The sequence below is a fragment of the Eulemur rufifrons genome, chromosome 8 (genome assembly GCF_041146395.1).
Source record: "Eulemur rufifrons isolate Redbay chromosome 8, OSU_ERuf_1, whole genome shotgun sequence".
NCBI classification, from domain to species: Eukaryota; Metazoa; Chordata; class Mammalia; order Primates; family Lemuridae; genus Eulemur; species Eulemur rufifrons.
The window spans coordinates 86,171,930-86,196,142 of NC_090990.1; the positions used below are offsets into that span (position 1 = coordinate 86,171,930).

The 24,213-nt window shown below is 39.9% G+C and overlaps 1 protein-coding gene and 1 pseudogene across 5 annotated transcripts in view; one reads left to right on the plus strand and one right to left on the minus strand.

The window, feature by feature from the left end:
- Positions 1 to 22,798, plus strand: part of RABGAP1L (RAB GTPase activating protein 1 like) — a 654,847-nt gene extending 632,049 nt beyond the window's left edge. For 4 of the 5 annotated variants that reach the window (XM_069480240.1, XM_069480241.1, XM_069480242.1 and 1 more), the window contains 5 exons: positions 8,430 to 8,534; positions 10,733 to 10,816; positions 15,463 to 15,534; positions 19,916 to 20,113; positions 21,121 to 22,798. In XM_069480240.1, coding sequence (XP_069336341.1) covers positions 8,430 to 8,534; positions 10,733 to 10,816; positions 15,463 to 15,534; positions 19,916 to 20,113; positions 21,121 to 21,273 — 612 coding nt within the window. In that variant the 3' untranslated portion in view covers positions 21,274 to 22,798. The remainder of the gene's footprint in view (positions 1 to 8,429; positions 8,535 to 10,732; positions 10,817 to 15,462; positions 15,535 to 19,915; positions 20,114 to 21,120) is intronic. The other variant, XM_069480245.1, reaches the window with a different exon arrangement.
- LOC138389093 (cytochrome c, somatic pseudogene) lies at positions 2,032 to 3,484 on the minus strand (annotated as a pseudogene).
- Positions 22,799 to 24,213: the final 1,415 nt, after the last annotated feature.

Sequence of the window (24,213 nt, forward strand, 5' to 3'; positions counted from 1 at the left end):
TTGGCAGGCATCATAGTGGCTAAGAGCCAGACTGCCTAGGTGTGAATCCTGGCACTGCCGCTTGTGAACCATGTGACTCTGGGCAGTTCTTAACTTGTCTATAGGAAGAAAAATGTGCCGACCTCATAGGGATGATACAAGAATTAAATAAAGTAAAGCACTTCAATAGTATATGTTCAGTAAATGTTAGCTGTTGCTGGGAAGACCTGAAATTGTTTAACTTTCCTCGTTCTTTCCACCAGTGCTGGCAATCTCAGGACCTCCTGTTTTCTGTTGCTGGCATTTTCAGAGATAATTGGCAGTATGGAAGCAGTCTTGTGCAGATTTAAAATTGCCACTCTATTTTCTGACTTCTAAAGAGTAAATATTCCTGACAGATGGTACAGGGTCAGAAAAATTTAGACTCGGGCTGTTGAGCCTGTAAAAAACAGTCATTACCTGTGGTGTGACTATGCTTTGACAATATTTAAAATACAAACCCATTAATAATGGAAATCTGTTTAAATGTTCAAAATTGAAAGATGGCAGAAAATGGTCCCTCCCACAATCCTTTTCCCATATAAACAGCTAATTTTGCAGCTCAAAATTTTAACCACAGTAAGGTGTTAGATAAGACCATTGTTTAGGAAAATACTGCCAACAGAGAGAAGAGGGAGCTGAGGAGTCAGCACTAAACGGAGTTTGGAGAAAAACCCCAACTGTGTGGCTTGTGACAAAGGATATAGAAAATAGAAAAAGCTGCCCAGAAAATGAATGACTTTTTTTTTTTTAATTGTGGCCCTTTTAACCACAAACTGCACTCAGCCAGCCCACTTGGAAGTTGTTAGAAGTGGTGTAAGAAATATGTGACTGAGAGAGGCAGAACCAAAGCAGATAGCGGGATCTCCAATCAATCAGGGCCAAACTCGGCCTGACCACACCTGCCATATTTTTGTATTAATGCAACTTTTATGGTAAGTCAGCACTATAATGAAAGTCTTGGCTGCACGTTAGCTTTCTGAAACTCACACTTAATCCTGCCATTTTGAATCTTATCCATTAATAGTTTTCTTGAGCTGGCTACCTAAATGAAAACATTTTTAAACAGCTCGACTCAGTGGGGATGCTGTGAATTGAGCGAAGGGGAGTTTGAAAGTTGCTTGGGAAATGTAGTTGTTAGCGTATAATTTTCATAATTTTTCATATTACATGGCTGGATACTTTCTGGATAGCCCTTGTATATTAAACCTTTAAGAGGCTTAAGCAAAGAATAAAATTAATTTTTTACTGAGTATCTACCATGTGCCAAGCACTAATAGCAATTTATAAGCATTATCTCATTTAATCTCCGTAATGACTCCAGGAGGCAGGTATTATTTTAATCCCTCATTTTATAAATGAAGAAATTGACACATATACACTCTTTTTTGTGAGAAGTGTTAAATATTCTTTATTTGATATTACATATAAACTACACTAAAATGCCTTGCAGTAAATAAAAGGCAGCATTTTAGTATTAATAGATACAGGGAATTAGATTGGCATAGTTAAGACCAAAAATATAAAGTAGACATTGCTACTTTATCTCCAGCCCTCACTTTTAACAGGCTAATGAACACAAATTAAAACGCCAGTAAGTCCTGCTTGGTTCTGAGATAGTGAAGGGATTTCCCTAGTATTTAAATATATTTACATAGCTAGTTATATAAATCTGAATATAAAGCCAATCTTCCATAGGTTTTGAGATGGCAATTTATCATCTTTGTGAAAAGTTGAACATTACTAATCAAGTCCAATCATATCTTTAGAGGGAGAAAATAAAATAGTGATAGCATTTACTGAATTAGAATTACTATCACAATTCAAAAAACTGATCATATTCATTTAACCACAAGCCAGTCTTAGTTATCATAAATCAGGACTGTCCAACAAAAATATTCTGTCACTCACTCGTGATCTGAATTCTGGTGTATGAGATCAATTGAATTATGGTACATATAAAAAAGCCATGAGACATTTCTGTTTTGTAATAAATAAGGCAGTGGCCAGTCATTACTCATTAGTAGCTTTTTTGAGATAAGCTATCAAGTCTGCCCTTTCTGCCTTTTTCTTTATGCCAGTGAAGATCATTTTTGTTCCAGGGATGTAATTCTTGGGATTCTCCAAATACTCCATGAGTGTATCCTCTCCCCAGGTGATGCCTTTGTCCCTGTTGGCATCTGTGTAAGGGAATCCAGCAGCCTGACCTGTCTTTTCCCCAAGAGAGTGTGTAGACTTGGCCCAGTTTTGTGCTTGTCACCCTTCTCCAAGCTGTGGCACTGGCCACACTTCTGAACAAAAATCTTCTACCTTTCTCAGCATCACCCACGTTTAATTCTCTCTTTGGTTGCTAATGGTATGAAATTTCCCCGGCGGACGCTGGATGTCCCACTCTCTCTATGTGCTCTTAACTTGGAAAGCTATCCGAAAAATATAGAGATTTGGTAAAAAAAATATATATACAGAGTTGTTTACTGCAGTGTTACTCATAAGAATAAAAAATAGAAATAACGTATATGTCCACTAGTAGGGGAGAATGATGGTATGTCTATAAAATATCTTTTTGGAGTATTTTTTTAAAACAATGGGAAGATAATGATATAGTATTTTTTAAAAACTATAAATTTGTCTGTAAACAGTAAACATTTATGATGTTTGCATCTAAATTGCAAGGGCTATTGGCTGGCAATGGGTCACCCTCTAGGAAAAGGGTCCAGAATATACCTAGATAAGGAAAAAGCCCACAGGAAATACATCAAAATATCACTATTGGGTATCCCTGGATGGTAAGATTAAATCTAGTTTTTATATTCATCTTTATATATATATTTTCCAATTTATAGAAAGGCCTTAAAATGAGCATTATAACTTTTAATAATCAGAAAAATATAATATGCACATTATGTATATGGATATAATGTTAAATAATACGCATAACTTTAATTATCAGAAAAAATACTATTTTGGCCGGGCGCGGTGGCTCACGCCTGTAATCCTAGCACTCTGGGAGGCCGAGGCGGGTGGATCGCTCAAAATCAGGAGTTCGAGACCAGCCTGAGCAAGAGCGAGACCCCCGTCTCTACTAAAAATAGAAAGAAATTAGCTGGACAACTAAAAATATATATATAGAAAAAATTAGCCGGGCATGGTGGCGCATGCCTGTAGTCCCAGCTACTCAGGAGGCTGAGGCAGTAGGATCACTTGAGCCCAGGAGTTTGAGGTTGCTGTGAGCTAGGCTGATGCCACAGCACTCACTCTAGCCTGGGCAACAAAGTGAGAGTCTGTCTCAAAAAAAAAAAAAGAAAGAAAAAGAAAAAAATACTATTTTAAGAATCATTTCACAACTAAGAGAATCCTTTTTGTGAATCAGTTTGGAGAACTGCCATGATGGCAGCTCCTGCAGTAACTGATTACCGAGTACCCAGGTGCTCCACGTGGGTACTAGATCAGTCCCTGAAGATTCCATCGTTCCTTCATTCCTCCTCTCCCCTCTTTCCTCCCTCTATACCTGTCTTTCCTTCTCTTTAAAAAAAAATAATTAAGAAAGACTTGGGGCCGGGCGCGGTGGCTCACGCCTGTAATCCTAGCACTCTGGGAGGCCGAGGCGGGTGGATCGCTCAAGGTCAGGAGTTCGAGACCAGCCTGAGCAAGAGCGAGACCCCGTCTCTACTAAAAATAGAAAGAAATTATATGGACAACTAAAATATATATAGAAAAAATTAGCCGGGCATGGTGGCGCGTGCCTGTAGTCCCAGCTACTTGGGAGGCTGAGGCAGTAGGATCGCTTGAGCCCAGGAGTTTGAGGTTGCTGTGAGCTAGACTGACGCCACGGCACTCACTCTAGCCCGGGCAAGAAAGTGAGACTCTGTCTCAAAAAAAAAAAAAAAAAAAAAGAAAGACTTGGACTCTGCCTTTTGGAGCTTACTATCTAGATGAAAGAATAAAAACTGCTATTTCATGCATATCTCCTCCTAATTCTGAGTTTGCAGTTTCTGCTCCAGCAGGGTTTATGTGCCTATCAAAGAGCTGTCCCTCTAGTTTGGGTGTCCTGCCCCTCCTCGGGTCCTCAAGGAAAGGCATTAGCCTGAGAGTGAAGCTATGGCCTTTGCCTGCCTTGCCCAGTTTGCCCACTACTTTTCCATTCCCACTTTATCAAAATCAGATCTCTTATTTAAAAGAGCAAAATTTTGGCAAACCTTAAACAAACATGAAAGCAGATTTTATTTGAGATGATACGTAAGTAAACAAACACTAATTAGGTACTTTTAAAAATAAATCATTCCTTACCATTGTCATTTTAGTGCATGCTTCAGGCTTCCTGGGCACCAAAGGCTCTTCAGATTTTCTCTGTGACAGAGCTTTCTCTCCTGAGAACTCACTCCCTCAGACTCCTTACATGAAGACTTCTCAGGGATTAGAAATAAAAAAAGATACAACTCCATTTTAGCTTCTGTCAAGCCCTTCCTGTCCTTCCCTGTTCTCAAGGAACAAAAAGGAAGAGATACAATTAGTACTTTTGTTACAGCAAGTGTTACAGGGAGTGGTCCCGAGGACAAACCGGGCGGCACACGGAGAGTCAGAGAATCAAGGTTTATTCCCCTGCAGGCTCAGAGGGGTCTTGCCACCAAATTCTGAGCCCTGTCTACCTGATTTTTCCCACTTTTATTGAGTTGGGGTGGTTAGAGAGGTGAGGTCTCAGGTGGCTGAGGTAATAGTTGATGTATCAGGTAATAGTTTAGTATTATGTTGACGCACCAGGTAATAGGTTAGTTGCTGGGCCAGGTAATAGGTTTAGTGTTATGCTGATGAACCAGGTAATAGGTTAGTTGATGGGCCAGGTAATAGGTTAGTATTATGCTGATGCTGGTCTTCTGTGAGGGGTGGGGGTCTCAGGTGGCTGATGCGCCAAGTAATAGATGGGGGTTTTCCTCATCACTTTCCCATTGAAGATCACAGGTCAAGGTTCCCTCTAAACATAGCAAGTTCTGTTACACCAGAAGCTACGTGTTATAAGTGGCACATTATTTTGTTTTGTTTTCAATTGAACAATAGGCGTGGCTAGTTTTTCAGAAATCATTTCTGAAAGATCCTCATCCTTGATGTTGCAGCCAAGTCTTTTGATCAGATTATCAGTTGATTCATAATTAAATCACACATGGCAATGCTTATTTCTCTCCATATAGGTTATAGGAGTCTTAGACTGCAATTAGAACTTTCATTATCAATAGGACATTATAAGATGTTGGTGAGGGATTAGAAGAGTTAATAATGACATTGTTCCACTCAGTCTTCTTATCATGTTATGGTGAAGGTTTTATAACATGGATTCAAAGATAGAGTTTGAGTATCTGTTTAGTGTTATGTTCATTTAACATTGAAAATAATTTCTGCTTAAGTGAGGTATAGTGTGGTTGGCTGTACAAAGATCCAGAAAACCATTTTTAGAGGGAGACCCAAGTTATTTCAGATCTGGTCCCATTTTGATGAACAGAAGAATTGCTCCTACTTCACAACTTAACATACAGGAGAAACTTTGGATGAAGTTTCTGGGAAAACTAGAAGCTCCCAGATAGGACCCACAAGAACTGCTACACGTGTTGTATATGATAACAGTAGAAATGAGTGAAGTTGCCTTCTCTGGACCTAATGAAGACTGTTCAGCAGAAAATGTATAAATAAAAAAATAGGTCTTCTCAGCATAAATATTTAAATGTTTAAAAAAATTTCCTCAGGGTGGCTAGGCGTGGTGGCTCACACCTGTAATCCTAGTACTCACTTGAGCTCAGGAGTTCAAGACCAGCCTGAGCAAGAGCAAGACCCCGTCTCTACTAAAAATAGAAAAATTAGCCGGGCGTTGTGGCTCACGCTTGTAGTCCCAGCTACTCAGAGGCTGAGGCAGGCGGATCCCTTGAGCCCAGGGGTTTAGGTTGCTGTGAGCTAGGCTGACGCCACAGTACACTAACCCAGGCGACAGAGAGAGACTCTGCCTCAAAAAAAAAAAAGAAAAGAAAAGAAAAAGAAATTCCTCAAGGAAGCATTTTTTTTTTTCCTCTTTTCTTACAGAGAGGTTTTCAAAACTGTAAAACAGCTAGATATGCTGTAGGACTCAAGAAGCTTGTTACTGAATGTCAGTATAGCATTGACTATTTAAAAGTTTACAAAAGGCAAACATTTGAGATAACTCTTTTCAAGAGACCAAACTTTGAAAATATTTATTTCAGAGTGTCATGGTATATATTATGAAAGAATTATTCTCTTCACAAAGTGGAAATTGCTGGGGTTACTGTAGGAGGAGGTTTAGTTGCAGCCTTCTTTATTAGCAGGGCTCATACGTTCTGGGGCAGAACTTAAATCAGTGGGCTACAGTTATAGGGAGATAGGTTTGGTTAGATTTTTTTTTTTTTTTTTTTAAACAGAGTCTCACTCTGTTGCCCGGGCTAGAGTGCCATGGCGTCAGCCTAGCTCACAGCAACCTCAAACTCCTGGGCTCAAGCGATCCTCCTGCCTCAGCCTCCCGAGCAGCTGGGACTACAGGCATGTGCCACCATGCCCAGCTAATTTTTCTATATATATTTTTAGCTGTCCATATAATTTCTTTCTATTTTTAGTAGAGACGGGGTCTCGCTCTTGCTCAGGCTGGTCTTGAACTTCGCTCAAACAATCCGCCCACCTCGGCCTCCCAGAGTGCTAGGATTACAGGCGTGAGCCACCACGCCCGGCCTGGTTAGATTTTTAAGAACATTGAAATGATCAGTCCAGCTGCTCTTGAAGTGCCACTGTATGACCATCTGTCAGGGACTCTGGGGAGAGTCTCCTTGCTTTGTGGACAGCAGTCTCAGTCATCTGGCTTACAGCTCTACAATTGGAAGGTTTGAGCCTCTATGGTATATTTAATTCATCAGCTATCTTACAATTTATGAAAACTTAACTTGCAATGTATATGTTGCATTGCTGTGTAGATTTTCTCCCCTAAAATCTTATGCATCAGTACAAATTTTAGAATCGTAAGGACTTTTAAGGGACTTTTTCACCTTGGCTATCCAATAGTTCAAAATGCTCTGCAAACAGGGCTGTAAGCATTGGGCTATGGGCCATCAGGAGCTAGAAGATGGTGAGAACAGAGCAGCTGGAATGCAGCGTCTCTGCAGTGGCCGGCAGACTGTGCTGGTCTGACCATCTGGACGTGTGGGAGACGTGGCGGAAGACGACAGAAGGCCACCTGGCCAGTTGCCACCATTACTTGAATAAAGTTTTGCTGCTGTCAGCCAGAGATAGCCTCTTCAAATAAGCGCCTCTCCTCTGCATCTGGGTTTTCTCTGCTGATCATCCTGTGGCCCTCTTACCTCCACTCCACAGTCTGCTTCTACAGAGACTTAGCCACATTCTTTCATTAACCAAATGCTTATGGAACACCTGCTCTGTACTTGGCACTGGGCATGGTGCTGGGATCTAGAGAGGATCAAAAGAGATATGGTTCCTCCCTCCTGGAGCTTCAAGTCTAGGGAGTGAGATGAATCAATCACACATCCAGTGTGTCAGCACAGTGCTACCAAGGGATACGTGAGCGGTTCAGACGGGGAAGCTGATTTAGATGGGGTGAGTGGAGCAGGGCTCAGCATGCTTCCCTGCAATGTGAACCTGCAGCTCAGGCCTAAGGATGAGGTGAGAGCCTCAGAGTGTAAGATAGACAACATTAGCTAAGTGAAATATACTCACAGTGCTTTCATAGTTAATTTTGACTCAGTGTCCAAGTTAGAACCAGAGTGCTCTCTCTCTCAGTTCTTCTAGGCTGTTCTAGAAATATGGTCTTTTCCTGGTCCATATTTCCATTTTCCTCATGCCTCTCCCTATAACAGGGTTTTGGGCATAATTTCTCCTTACTAAACTCACTGACATGTGAGTGGCCTTGTGGGCCAGTTTACCTCAACTAGCCCTTGAATTTCTCACCTGACTGTTGTCCACGGATCAGCCTGTCTGCTCCTCCTCTCTGAATCCACCCCCATGCACCACTAGTTAGAAGGTTCTCTGTGAGGCTCCCCTCTTCATCAGCTCCATCTGCACAGAGCAAATGCTGTTGTGACCTCTAAACATGAGAGAGAAGCGTTTGGAAAGAGCATGGGCTTTGATGTTATTCAAATTTGAATTATTATCATGACTTTGATATTAGATGTGTGACCCCAGACAGTTTATTTGGTCTTCCAAACCTCACTGCCATTATCTGTAAAATCATTGTTGTTGCGAAGATTAGAAATAATGTGTGCCAAGTGCCTGGCACGTAGCTGGCATTCAGTGCAAGCTGCAAACCCCCGGGTGAGCTAGGAGGGGGAAGAATAACTGGAGATTGGGTTTGAAGAAAGTATAGACACAATTTCTTCACCTTCTTTATGACTCTGATGCACGCTGATTTGCAGGCAGAAGACAAGGCAGATGTGTTGAATAAGGAGCTCCTTTTGACCAAACAGAGGCTGGTGGAGACTGAAGAAGAGAAGAGGAAGCAAGAGGAAGAGACTGCCCAGGTAAACGGCATATGGGCTTTTCCCTACACAGGTACAGGGGTAGGGAGTTGATTAATACTATAAAAAAAGACGTAAAATTAAACTTATTTTAAATCAAGGATGATGTTGAAGCAGTAAATGTAAGTTGTTGAGTCTACTTACTCAACATTTTTGTTTGACATTTTTGACATTTCTTTTGAAGGGTGTAAGAAGAAGCAGTGTTTCTACCCTTGAACAGCTTTTAGGAATTTGCCTTTACTGAATTTGTCTAGTTGAGTTTTCTCTAAGTTTAGTAACTTGAAATTATGAACCAAGAGCTTTGACGAATCTGCAAATTTCATGCCGTATCTCCAAGACAATTGGCTGCTCTGAAGTAGTTTATCAGCACTGTTGAACCGGAAGCCTACAGAGATCTCTGCTGGGAGTTGCCACACAGCCTCTGCCTCAGACAGTCACGCCTCATTTTCCCCGATTCATGCCTGAAGGCGCGTCAACAGTCCTGGCAAAGCTCCCAACCTATTTCCCCGGGGGAATATAAAGAAACTCTTTGGGAACCAGCCTTGAAATTAGCACCCTACACTCCTCATGTGAGCTGTAAGGCCAGTAAGCAGAAGATGCCACCATTGCAAAGGAGTGCAGGGTTGGGGCAGAGGGTCCTCTCTGCCTCGGCAGTTGAAGCTCCATCTTCACTGGGGAAGAACAGGCTGCTTCACCAATGTTCTCCCCACCTGTGGGTCCTGGCCAGGGGGAGAAACAGATTAGATTACAGTTCCATTTTCCTCTCAAACAATTGAAGTCCACTGCCAAGAACTTGTCTGAATTTTACTAATATAACTAACTTTTTTTTTTTTGAGACAGAGTCTCACTCTGTTGCCCGGGCTAGAGTGAGTGCCGTGGCGTCAGCCTAGCTCACAGCAACCTCAAACTCCTGGGCTTAAGCGATCCTCCTGCCTCAGCCTCCCGAGTAGCTGGGACTACAGGCATGCGCCACCATGCCCGGCTAATTTTTTTTTTGTATATATATTTTTTAGTTGTCCATATAATTTCTTTCTATTTTTAGTAGAGATGGGGTCTCGCTCTTGCTCAGGCTGGTCTTGAACTCCTGACCTCGAGCGATCCACCCGCCTCGGCCTCCCAGAGTGCTAGGATTACAGGCGTGAGCCACCGCGCCCAGCCTATATAACTAACTTTTAAAGTGAGACAACTTCTTCAATCATGATTAACTTACTTTAATGACTCTCATTCTGAGACATCAGTAATACTGAATATAAAACAGAGCATAGAGCATTTCAAAGACCCACATCCGAGCAAGTAGAAAAAAGCTCCAGTAAAGTTACCTGTAGAGGAATGTGTTATTTAGCACCTTCCAGGGTTTATAAAAAGTGTTCCATGATTAAACCCCCCCTTGAAATCTGTTGAAATGAGTCTTTTGGCATTTTTTTTTTTTTTTTACCTGCTCAGAATTTTTTAGGGCCTGATTACCCAGTTCGTAGATTATTAGGCCTCTTGATGGGTTTTGTTTTTTTCTTTACCTCCTGCCTTCTGTGGGCCACTTCAGTATTTTAGGTGAGGAATAAAGTTTTTGGTGAATGAATTTAACCCATGTTCTACCTGCCCCAGGGTTCCATACACATATACTAGCCCTTGGATAATTGATCCCTAAAATGGGAAGGAATGTGACATTTGAGTACTCACCTAGTGTGTGGCAAGGACAAAGCAATATGCTTTGCACTCTCCACTCCACCCCCACCCACGCGTGCCTGCGTGTGTGCATGTGTCTGTCTGTCTGTCTCTCTAACCGGTTTTAGTTATTATAGTACTTTTGTGAGATAGAGATTATTCTCGTTTTCAGGTGAGGAAACTATGGCTGAGAGAAATTTAGTGATACTTGCTCAAAGCCTTTCAGCTAAGTTTGTCCGAAAGTCAGTGAGCCACCTTGCCCGGCCTAGCCATATGTTTAGAAGTAGCAAACATAAGCAATTTTATGATACATTTGCTCACATATCTTATATTTTACCAGAAAGAAAGTAGGATTTCTGCATCTCTGGAGATGATTGGGTTTTTGAAATTATCAAGATGTAGTTGCAGTGAAGAAAATTTACATAGTTGTAGTTGTTACCATTGTCATTGACTATGAATCAGGGAGACTTGACTATAGATGTTTGTGAAAATTTATTAAGATTTTGGCTGAATTCTAATGTTTCTCACTCTCTTTCTAGCTAAAAGAAGTCTTCAGAAAACAGCTTGAGAAGGCAGAGTATGAAATAAAGAAGACTACAGCTATCATTGCTGAGTATAAACAGGTAATGTGCCACGGTGGCACACAGTGCTAGTTACAGTTTTTTGCTATAAAAGTAACTATTTTTTGTTGTTGTCTTTCTTTGGGGAGAAAAACTATCTTTGTTTCTAGAGTTTTCAGAATAGTTTTCCAGATTAAAGTTAGTGGCTCACTCTCTGCTTTGAAATCCAGTGGTTGGACATACTTGCTGGTAACTTGTGGGGTCTAACTGACCGAAACAATCTATTGGTTGTTTACAATGCTTAGTAGATTTAGAGGAATAGGATGTGTCCTTTGCTGTCACAGCACAGAATGCGGGCATTCTTTTTCCCACTTGGCTATGTGGCTTTACCCACTGCAGGCCAACACCAGCAGAAAGCTTTCTATTGTTAACCTTAAAATTCTCTTTTAACAGAGAGCTTACTCTCCTTGAGGATGTTTCTGGCCCCATTACCAGAGTAGTCGCAGAAAGCCCTCATTCCAGCTCCGATGGCATCTTCCTGTTCTCCTGTTGGCTGGGCATGGCAACGGGTCCTCTCGCTGCTGAGAGACCCTGAGTGGACTGTTCAAGTTCCAGGTTTCCACAATTAATTAAGACACCATATGCCATCTTCTGACCCAGGGATTTCCCTGGGGTCTTCTACCTCACGTAGGACTTAGAAGTCTGATACTTACTGCTTTCTTTTAAATGTGTTTTTCTGCTTTCAAATGAAATTTATGTCCTTGTAGAAAATCAGAATATAGCAGAAAAGCACAAAGAAAACAACCTTGCCTTAATCTTTATAACTAGAGATAATCATTGTAATATGTTGAGTATGCATTGTTGCTGTATAAATTAATGCTACATAAATAAATTTATAGTATCTATAAATAGGATAATTGTATTATTCTTCCTATTTTTTGGAAGTAGCTTTAGTTCACTTAATATATTATGAACATCTTTCTATAAGGAGTCATCATATTTATGAAAGATTGCATAGAAATAAGACATCAGAGCTGCCTCACTCTCCTAGGATAATCAGCATGTGTCTATTTAATGCCTGTTACCTGTGAGGCTTCATATTTTGGCAGACAAAAAGATGAATTAATTCAATTCTTTCCCCCAGAAGCTTATCTTATAATGGGAAGATAATAACCTATGTATAAATAAGAGAAAAGGGAACTTATTACGTGTGGGAAATGAAGAAACCCTTCCTGGAGAAGGAATGATTTGATCTGTGCTTCAAAGGCTGGGTGAGACTTGGCTATGTGGAGACTGAGAAGGAGAGGATGAAAGTGGTGGAAGGAGGGAATAGCATGTGCAAAGGCATGGAGGTATATTAGTGAACATAAAAACAAAGTTAGTAAGAGATCAAGTACAGAAGAAAAGCAAACATACGTTGGGGATCAGATCAAGGAAGGTCTTCAGGGCCGGGCTGAGGAGTTTGCGTTTTATTTTGATTGTACTAGCATTTTTTGAACAGGAAAGTGACATAATCAGGGAAATATTATTGGCACTAATCTGTCCCAGTGAGAAATGTGGAACCAAGGGAGAGATCCACAGGTAAGTACATAGACCGGTTAAGAGGCTAATACTGAAGTCCAAGTGAGAAGAAACAGGTGCCTGAACTAAATAAGTAATAATGGAAATGAAGAATAAGGAGACACAAAAGATAGTCATTTTTTTTGCCAGGTGGAGTGGCATGCATCTGTAAACCCCAGCTACTCAGGAAACAAAAATAGAAAAAGATAGTCATTTTTTTTTTTTTTTTTTTTTTTGTTAAAAAAGGGAAAACATTGAAGCTGATCCTGAGATTTTGAATTTGGTCAACTAGAAGAAAGGCTGGTTAGACACTAACCAATACAAGGAACATTAAAACCACGTGCAGTGGAACTTGCCATCATTGCAGATGCATTTTGTTCATAGCCACATTACACCATGGGTGGCCGCCATATGTGGCCAACAGTAATCCTCAGGACTATTCTTCAATATCACCTGGCGAGCACTTCAAGCAACGTAAAAGGCAACACACCTGTCTGTTTGAAGATAATTAGGATGTGAAACATAATCTAAATGTATTCTGTATTTGGAATTGGCTCTTGTTGGCTATCTTTCAGAATGTTTTGGTTTATTTAAAAGGGTTTATGGTTTACAAAATCTGTCAGGGTGATCTTTGCTTTTTTTTTTTTTTTTTGAGACAGAGTTTTGCTCTGTCACCCCAGCTAGAGTACAATGGTATCATCATCGCTCACTGCAACCTCAAATTCCTGGGTTCAAGTGATCCTTCTGTCTTAGTCTCCCAAGTAGCTGGGAGTATAGGCGTGCGCCACCACGCCTGGCTAATTTTTTCTATTTTTAATAGAGACGGGGTCTCACTCTTGCTCAGGCTGGTCTCCAACTCCTGAACTCAAGTGATCCACCCGCCTCGGCCTCCCCAAGGCACAAGCCATGGTGCCTGGCCTGATCTTTTCCTTTTTACGTCGGTCCAGTCCTACTAACTGTTCCCCAGGTTTGGATCTGGAGAAACTGGAAACCACACTCAAAAAGCAAGCCCTGGTCTCCAGAGCTATTTTTGAGTAGACTGGGATTTTCTAAAATGTCTGTTTTGACAATAGAGGTAGACCATATAGTTTTTAGCCCACATTGTACTTAAAAATTTGATATCCCCTAATTTTCATTCATTTTTTTAAGAAGAATTTTTTTTTTTTTTTTTTTTTTGAGACAAAGTCTTGCTCTTTTGCCTTGGCTAGAGTGCCGTGGCGTCAGCCTAGCTCACAGCAACCTTAAACTCCTGGGCTTAGGCAATCCTCCTGCCTCAGCCTCCCAAGTAGCTGGGACTATGGACATGTGCCACCATACTCAGCTAATTTTTTTTTTATATATATATTTTTAGCTGTCCAAATCATTTCTTTCTATTTTTAGTAGAGATGGGGTCTCACTCTTGCTCAGGCTGGTCTCGAACTCCTGAGCTCAAGCAATCCTCCCTCCTCGGCCTCCCAGAGTGCTAGGATTATAGGCGTGAGCCACCGTGCCTGGCCAAGAAGAATTGTTTTAATAAGAATCTTTTATTTACATGTTAGAAAAAAAATTTATATTTACATTTTTTAATCTTTTATTTATCTAAAATGTAAATAAAAATTCTTATTTCAGTCAATGGAGTTTAACATCCAATATTTATTTAAACAGATTTTTTTCCTTTGAAAGCACTTATTTCTACCTGTGTCTAATACTTGGTAGCATCTTATTTCAGAATCATAATAATAATAATGGATTTTATTTAATGAGTACATACTATTGGCCAGGTGCTATACTAAACCCTTTGCGTACATTTTTTTTCAATACAGTACTTTTTAATACTGAGGAAACTGAGTCTTAGAATGATTAATAAATTTGCTCAAGGTCACAAAGCTATAAAGAAGTACAATTGGACTAGCATTAAACTCACATTTGACTCTAGTACCCAAACTTTTAATTTCTATGTTATGTTGCCAAACCACTTAATAAGAGTTTTAGTCTGTTATTTTCTGGTCATTTTAATTTTGTTTTATTCACTCATCATTTATTTTTTTTTTTTTTATTTTTTTTTTTTTTGAGACAGAGTCTCACTCTGTCGCCTGGGCTAGAGTGCCATGGCGTCAGCCTAGCTCACAGCAACCTCCAACTCCTGGGCTCAAGCGATCCTCCTGCCTCAGCCTCCCAAGTAGCTGGGACTACAGGCATGCACCACCATGCCCGGCTAATTTTTTTTTTTTTTTTGAGACAGAGTCTCACTCTGTTGCCCAGGCTAGAGTGAGTGCCGTGGCGTCAGCCTAGCTCACAGCAACCTCAAACTCCTGGGCTCAAGCGATCCTACTGCCTCAGCCTCCCAAGTAGCTGGGACTACAGGCATGCACCACCATGCCTGGCTAATTTTCTATATATATTTTTAGCTGTCCATATAATTTCTTTCTATTTTTAGTAGAGACGGGGTCTCGCTCTTGCTCAGGCTGGTCTCGAACTCCTGAGCTCAAACGATCCGCCCACCTCGGCCTCCCAGAGTGCTAGGATTACAGGCGTGAGCCACCGCGCCCGGCCCGGCTAATTTTTTTTTATATATATTTTTAGCTGTCCAAATCATTTCTTTCTATTTTTTAGTAGAGACGGGGTCTCACTCTTGCTCAGGTTGGTCTCGAACTCCTGACCTCGAGTGATCCTCCCGCTTCGGCCTCCCAGAGTGCTAGGATTACAGGCGTGAACCACCGCGCCCAGCCGCATCATTTCTTAAGGAAAATTTTGTGATTGAAAACAGACACTCTTTCTGTGGCTATAGACAGATATTTCCAGTTCAGAATCCTTTTGATCAGTTTCCAGCATAGTACCTTGTACAAAGTAGATACTCAGCAACGATTCTATAGATTGATTCCAAAGCAAGACCAGGAATTCACTGAAACCAGTCATGGAAGGCTAGTGACAGAAAGAAACCAAATCTACCCCATGTATGTTTCTACTAATTAAGATAGAGTTGTGCTTTACACATGGAACTCAGGCTTTCTGCTGCTCATTTCAGAAATAACTGGCATTGGTAGTGCTATTCATTTGCAGAATTCCTTCTAGGATCCGATATGCTAGAGTAGTATATGAATTGATAAATAGTTATGTGCACATGCTGCAAGAGTTCTTCTGTTTTCTAGTAAAAACTCTCTTTCCCTTAGATCTGTTCCCAGTTAAGTACCAGGCTGGAGAAACAGCAAGCAGCCAGCAAGGAGGAGCTGGAAGCAGTAAAGGTAAGGAGGAGAAAAGCTCCCTGATACAGTTTCTTCCAAAGACACACAGACTTGTGAGTGCCTGAAGGGACCACCAGCACCACCACCACCACCACCACTATCACCTAAAGGAGTTAGGGATTTGGTGGAATACTAATACCCCTTTTCTGACCCGGGTGTGACCATCTTCCCTGCCAGCTGAAAGGTTATGATGCTCCCATACATCATATGGGTTGTCAGAGGCAGGTAGCAGCAAAAGAGGTAGGATTTGAGTGTTGTCACAAGAGTTCCCTAAGCCACGGAGCTTTGGAGGAGCCACGTAGTTTTGCTGGCTGGTGTGAACCTGAGAGCCCTCAGCAGCCCACATCTGACTGCGCCTGAATTGATGTGGCTTCAGCTTGGGGCGCAGTGGAATCATCTCATTACTCTCGTTAACAGTAAATCTCGTGGCAACATAGAACTGGGCTCGAAAAACACATGTTGAGTGACTGATTCTTCTACTAAATTTTTAGAGGTTTGTTTTTAAAGAAAACCTGTAGCATTTATTTATATGCTGCCCCTGGTGGTAAAATTCATTATGTTGACACTCTATTTGAAAAAAGTGATTGCTTATTCTATAGAAACAATGGTAAAACCAAATGGATTGGTATTGTGTTGTTTTTTTTTTTTTTTTTTTTTGAGTCAGAGTCTTGCTCTGTGGCCCGGGCTAGTGGTGTCATCATCATAGCTCATTGCAACCTCAAACTCCTGGGCTCAAGCAATCCTCCTGCCTCAGCTTCCTGAGTAGCTGGGACTACAGACATGCGGCACAACACCTAGCTAATTTTTCTATTTTTTGTAGAGACAGGGTCTTGCTCTTGCTCAGGCTGGTCTCGAACTCCTAAGCGCAAGCAACTCTCCTGCCTCAGCCTCCCAGAGTGCTAGGATTATAGGTGTGAGCCACTGTGCCCAGCTGGATTGGTATTTTGAAGAAGAAATGTTGGCACAGCCATCTCTTGACACCAGTATTAAAGAAACCTGAAATCATCCCATTTGAATATATTCAGGTTTCATACTAGTAAATAAATGTGTTGTAAGCAATTTAGCATGTAATTTAACAACTTTGAAAACATATTTAACCTGTCTAAGTTTTATCTTCTGCAAAATAGAGATAACATTACCTGCCTCATGAGATCATTTTGAAGGTTAAGATAATGTATATAAAGTGTTCAGATTGGTACCTGACATATAAGACCTTGTATTCAAAAAGTGTTTTTTGCTTATTCTACAAAACATCAATCTGAAATTATTGGAGAATATATGGTTGACGGTCTCCTCTCCAAACCTGCTCAAATTTTGGGTTCATATCTCCCCTCTCTGGTCTACCTTTGTACTTCCTTCTAGATAGCATTTATCATTCATTGTACATTATAGGCACACTGGCCAAGATTTAGCTGATGAAATCTTTTGGCATAAAAGTGTTAACTATCCTGAACTGAAATCTTTATTGAAATAGAAACGAAACAAGCATTATATTGATCACTTATTAAAGGTTTTATTGAGCATCTACTGTGTGTACCACTATTAGGCTGCCATTCTGTTATAGCAATTACACATGAAAAAGAGCTTAAAATTTCCCTGTAGAACAAGTTTCATACACATGCACATGAAACATTTAGGAAACAGTTCAAGAGTGCCGAGTTGGATCACACTGACAATCAGAGTTGTAGAGAAAGCAAAATCAAGAGCTACAGACCAAAGAAGGCTTTGTGGAGGAGCAGGATGGTTAAAATTTAGTTAGAAGGATTTTAAAAGGACATTCTCGAAGAAACAATGTGAGTGAAGACCCAGACATAGGAATGAGCATTTCAATGTCTCATTATGGAGACTGATGTGATTAGAATATGTATTAAAGAACAGAGGAAAATATTGGATAAGTAGATAGAACTACCTCATGAAAGGCCATGATGTTCAGGAAGAGGACTGTAAACTTGTTTTAGCCAGAATCAAGAACAACAGCTAACATTTATTAAATACTTACTACATGCACTATCCTAAGGCTTTATGTGTATTATCCATTTAACCCTACAACTATGTTTGAACATGGACACTATTGTATCTTCTTTTTTACTGATGATGAGGCCCAAAAAAGGTAATTCATTTGGTCAAGGTTACACAGCTGGTAGAAGCAGGCTTTGAACGCAAGGAGTCAGACGCTAATGTCCATACTCTTAGCCATTCTACTATACCACCTCCCCTTTCTCCAGTGCTGCTTCCTCTTCATCTCATTTGGTTTGATGTGACAGCTTTTGGATTTTCCAGTTTCCTCTGACAACCTTCCTCTATCACTATCGCCCCTCCAGTTCATCCTCTACTCTAATCAGAATGAGCGTTCCTAAATATAAATTAGACTACATGACTCTGTGTGTGTCACTTTAGAATTAGATTTGCCACATATAGGAAACCCAAAATAACATTGGTTTAAACAAAAGATGTTGATTTTTTCATGTAAAAACAGTCCAGGAGTAGACAGGTAGATTCTTGGTGTCATCAGTGACCCAAGCTCATCAATCATCAGTGACCCACATCCTCAGCATAGACTTCCATCCTCAAAGGTCACCTAAAAACCAAACCTGTCAATGGGAGTTTCCATTATCACACACCACATGCCATGGCAGAATTTTAGGCCCTAAGGAGATGCAAAGATATAAGGGCCTCATTCCACCTGAGTGAGCTCTTTCTAGGTGGCCTTCCTAGAAGTTCCACACCACATTTCTGCTTACATTAGGAACTTAATTTCATGACCATACCTAGCTTTGAGGGAACTGGGAGATGTCACTGTTTATCTAGACACATTGCCAGCTCAGATAAAATCAGGGTTCTGTGACTAAGGAAGAAGGAGGGATGGATGTTGGGCGGGAGTCAGCAGTAGCCTCCACGTTAGCGCGGCCGCCAGACTGCAGCTCCCTGCAGCTCATTGTTCTGTCCTCGACATGTAGCACAAGGCTTGGTGGAGTGAAAGAATAAATTTCCTATAGGATAAAGTCAGGATTTAGTAGCATGGTATTTAAGGACTTTGGTGACCTGGCCACAGAGAAATCTTCACCTCACTTCTTACCTCTCACTGTTCATCACTTACTTTTTGCTAGAGCCATTTTAAATTTCCTTGACATTCTCTGAAGGTGGTGTCATGTCTGTGCATACGACATTGTTCTGTCTGCTGAAATGTCACTGCTCTTGTGAGATCAATCTGTTCCTTCACTTGGTTCAACCTGATAAAGTTGCTCACCCAGCTTGGTAAACTTTTGATGATTTAAGCTACTTGATTAATATTTTATTTAGTCAACAATAAATATTGAACAAATATTTACAGTGTGCCTAAACTGGGCTAATTATTCACATAGGTTCTTAAGTAAGAGAGTGACAAGCTATTTTTAAAGTATCTAATGAATATGAATCCAGCAGAAATATGAAGAGAAATATGGATAGGATAAGAAAGAAGCCGGTGTGGACTGAGAGGGTGACTCTTAGGGATTCAGGCCGACATGGGAAGAGTTTGGACATGTCAGAGGAAGAAATTAATGATCAGCTGGACATGGGATAAAGGAGAAGCTAATGAGAAGATGACACCCAAGTCTTCAGACCTAGATGGTGGAGACATGCACAGAGACACAAAGTGTGGTGGAGGGTTGCTTTATATGCACATGAAGAGATGCATATGGTTATGGTTATGGATGTACTGAGCTTGTAACAGTAGGACAGCAAAACAGAAATTGTGTGTAGTATCTTTTATCTCTAGTAAATTACTTTTGAAGATATTTTAAGAAAACAACACTATTGTCTTTGAAGGAGTTGCTATTGTTCAGTGCTGTGTGCTTGATTGGCAATCCCAGCATATGGTAGAGTTACTTTTATTACTTAATCAATAATGATCATCAGTGCTTAAAACTGAACAACAGGACATGGACTTTGTTGCAAGGTTAGTTGTGATGACCTTCCTCCATCTACCATAGGCAGGTTCCTTAATCTCAGAGTTTCTTCCTTTATAAACTGGGGATGATAATAGTGCTTGCTTTTGCAGCTGCTCTAGGATTAAATGAAATACAGCAAGTAAAGCATATGGCACGGGGCTCGGTATCTAGTGAGAGCAAGGGCAGCACAAAATTTCTAGAGTACGTTTCAATGCAATGCTGTCATACTTTCCATTCCTAGGATATTTCTATAGATACCTTAAGGAAAAAGGAGCACCTGTCTTAGCGAGTTGGGTCTTGGGCTGACTGTAACCATTTTGGTTACAGCAAAAGAAAAATAATTATTTTATGACAATAAGCAGTGTCTTAAAACGAAAGCATATAGTGTTTCAGGAAGTAATTTAGCCTATGAAATACTGTTTGATGTTGGTTATCTCTTTTGGACATTCTAGGGTAAAATGATGGCATGCAAACACTGCAGTGACATTTTCAGCAAGGAGGGCGCTGTGAAACTAGCAGCTGTAAGCAGAGAGGACCAGGGAATTGAAACGGACGATGAGAAGGACTCGCTCAAGAAGCAGCTGAGGGAGATGGAGCTGGAACTGGCACAAACCAAACTGCAGTTGGTGGAAGCCAAGTGTAAAATCCAGGTTGGTGATTTGATAAAAGAACATCAAGAAAACATAAACAGTGCTCCAGGTTGCTCTAGTAGCTTAGAATATACCTATCTAGGTCAGAATCATAAGATGTGGGCCGCTAATGTGTCCCACACAATCACTTTTTCTATCATGTATTTTTAACACTGGTATAAACAAATACATAATTTTAAATGAAATTTTAATAATTAAAATTATATTTTGTGAAAACTTAGGCAGGCAGATTCTTTTTTCATTTACCCTGAGGTTTTTCACTAGGGTCCCTTTTCACTGAATTTGTTCACTTTGGTAGCTGATAGTGAAAATGAAAAGCCAAACCCTCTCTGCTATCCCCCCCTGACCGTTGAACGTTGGCTGACACCATTCCTTTCTTTGGAACTTCTTTTTATCTTTTGCTGATTTTGCCAAATCCGTTTCCCTATTATCTCTCTCCATATTGGTGGAGAACACAATTAGAAAAATAGTCTTGGCTTGTGATGGACTTTTCTCCATTTCGTTTTCACCAGTGATCCTTACCCACGGCCATGTCCTGCTACGGTGCCAACCTACATCACACTTGCGATCCTCAACCATGTGTCTGCTCTGGACCTTGTGTGTTCTTAGGGGCAAAGTCCTTGTCTTTGGAACTGGAACTCATTCATGCTTACATTATCAGTAAAAACTCCATCCCTCCATTTGTTTACATGCATTTGTGGTTTTAAACATGTTATCTCGGGTTGTAACCTAAACCTAAATTTGGACTCAAATTGCGGGGGAGGGGGGAAAGAATAAAATGAAGTTTCATTTCACTGTTCAGAGAATGCACAGATTCTGATTTTTAGTGGTAACTCTTTTAACTCTAAACTTTTTCTTTGGATTAAGAAGCCCATTAAATCTTTCTTGGGTTTTGTGGGAGGAAAACTGGCTACATAGACCTGGGGATTCCAAAAATCTGTACTCTAATTTTTTTTGGCAGAGAGAAAACATGTATATAACTCAGATGATTTTCTTTTTTTAATTAGGAACTTGAACATCAGAGAGGAGCCCTTATGAATGAAATCCAAGCTGCAAAAAACTCTTGGTTTAGCAAAACCCTGAACTCTATTAAAACAGCCACAGGCACCCAGCCCCTGCAGCCGCCACAGGCCACCCAGCCACCCAAGGAGAGCACATAGTTCCAGCCTCACCCAAGCACCAAGAGCACAATGATCAAAGCAACGGAAACCCAGGAGGATTCTTCCTGGTGTCCCTTTGAAGGAAAGTCAAGGAGGCCAGAAAGCAAGCCAGAATCTTCAGTAGCTCTCACTCTTTCTTGTATGACACTTTTCAAAGGGATGTTGTTTAAACTGGCCAGTTTTATGTTGAATACCTATTTTCCAGCTTCTTCATGGAAGGCCGTGTTCAGATCCATCCTAGTATTACACATTATTTTAAATGCCTGATGTTTAGTTGGAAATAAGTAATTCAAAACTAAATGCTTTTTATTTAGAACTAATCATTCATAATTATTTTATCTTACATAAAAATGGAGACATCTATTATTCCGAGATCAAAGTGATGGGAAGATGTTTGTCACAGAAAAAAAAAATTAAAATGTAAACCTCTTAATTTTTCAGGATTTGTTTAGATAAAGCACACTGTGGGGCCAGTCACGACCACCGTCGGGTTTCCACCCGAAAGTGGTTCCCAAGGTAGCTGTGATCCTGTCTGCAGAAAGGACCAAGCATTGAACAGCACCTAAAGATAACTGGTTTGTTTTCATTTTTTGTTGGGCACATCTGGGAATGAAGTGCCCGGAACTGTGGAGCAGACGGGCTGTCAGGAGTACACACCAAGTAAGTGGGACTGAGGCTTTGATAATGCAGGATAGAATCATCTGGGCTCTGACACCCTAGCAGATCCTTTTAAGAACGCCACGTGGGACTTGCATGTTGTTAAGTATGCCTAATATGAACATAGATGTGACTTCTGGCAAGTGTAAAGTTAGAGGTGGATATTGCAACTTGCAGACTTAGGGAACCTTCCCCAGAGAAGCCTAGAAAGGTCCAGTTTCAGCCATTGTGCTTGGCGTGGAATACAGAACCATCGACAGAGTATTCCATTTAATGTTGACATGTACTTGCTGAGGAAACACATATATACTGTCACTTTGTTAAAGGCCATACTATTGAAATGGGAAATATAGGTCAGCTTCACATAATCTTAGTTTAACGTTGAGCAACTTTTCTTGATTTCTGTAGCTCCCTAAAAATGTGGCATTGGTACCTGTAGATAAAAAGATACAAATGCATTTGTAACATTTTGATTGAATATAAAACCTTTATAGAAATGCTTGTCTCACAGAAAGGTAAAAAGCTATTGTTTAAAAATTGGTGGAAATTTTTTTTAATTATATTTAACATGCTTAGATCAATAGTTCTTGCAGGAAATTCTTTGGTAAGAGCAAAACTAATTTTCCTATTTCCTAAGCTATTTTGGAGGCCTCTGATCTTTTCACACCAACCAAACTATGGTCAGGTATGTACAATAACATTTATTGATACTCATCCTTGGCTTCATTGTTGAACATATTGTTTGCAAAGGATCTTAAACTCTGTGGTGCCAGAGTGAATCTCATCTGTGCCATATGTTGCAGTTGAAAGTTAACACACCCTTAGAAGGAAGAATCCAGTAGGAGCCTTCACAACCCCTGGAGGATGCACCAAGTTGCTCGTGGTGGATCCTTTCTACTAAAATAATCTTTAAGTTCTAAAAAGTGAAATCCCCTTCATCTCTATGTGTTTAGATATCTACAACCCATAAAATTTACATGATTGTTATCTGTTATACTCATGAAATAATACTTTTCTTAGAGAAATCTTTTTCTTTTGTTCTGACAGCTTTCATCGTAACATTTGTTTTCTTTTTACCAAAGGGAAAAATAACCCAGCATTCCAAGTGTCTATGTTGACTTTAATATTCTCCACATGGTGGTTTAGATAAGCTAATTTTGTTTTATAGAATATAATAGCTAGAAAATTTTATCTTGGCACTTGCTTCTGTAAATCATTTAGAATAGCCTGTTAGCTTTACCAGTACTTAATGCTTTGATTCTAAGAAGCTCTGTACAAATTGCCTTATCAAATGGCCAAGCTAAATTAAAGATGCTCTTTTGTGAATTTCATACTTCTGTACAGAGCTTGTTTTAACTTCCAAAAATAAGTACATTCCACAGAATGCCTAAAGTGTATAATTTTCCTTAAATTGTAGGTGAGGGAGAAATAGAATGCCTCTAGGTCAATTTCTTTTCTGTAGACCTGGTTCAATTCCATAGTCCCTTTCCTTTTTTTCTTTGAACAAAATCACCAGGTGCATACATTCCAGAAGTTTGATAAATCTATCTTTGGGTTTTCTTTTAACTCTTTCAAAAGATTATGAGGGTAAAACATAGATTTTTTTTTTTTCTTCTCCAGTCTCATATCGTACTTGGGTATGTCTTTTGGTACCATAAATCTACACTGTCCCTCACTTCAATGCCTTTGAGTTAGTATCAATAGCTGAAAGATTGAAAAGAAAGAAAATTCAAAATTTAGTATGTGATATGATTGTTCATACAATATGTTATAATAGCAATATTCCAAACAGTGTGTCATGTACTGTCTATTGTTTGAAAATGAGTGCATCCCTACTAGTTTTAAATTCACTTATTTTAAGATATATTTGATAATTGCAACTCTTCTCTTGAATTTCATTTAGAGATCAACCAGCCAAATTTCCAGGAAATTTTCAAACATTCTACTGTTTTTCATTTGTTCTTAGAATGTAGTCTGTATAAAATATATCTCTAAAAATCCAATATTTGCAATATCTGAAAAGTGATCATTTATCTTTTCATTAAATTCTATAGAATAAATTAAGTGAATGAAATTCAACTTGACAATTCAGTTCATTAGCTTTTATACCTTGAGAATCTTATTTAACACATTCTTTAAAGCTGAAAGAAACCAAGCTGAATTTTGCAGTGCATATGTTTGCTAGCTTCCCACATCCTGTGCCATGTCACAATTTGGTTATATTTAGTTGCATATAATTTAATGAAAAGAAATTTTGTTACCTAATGTTCTGTTTATGAGTGC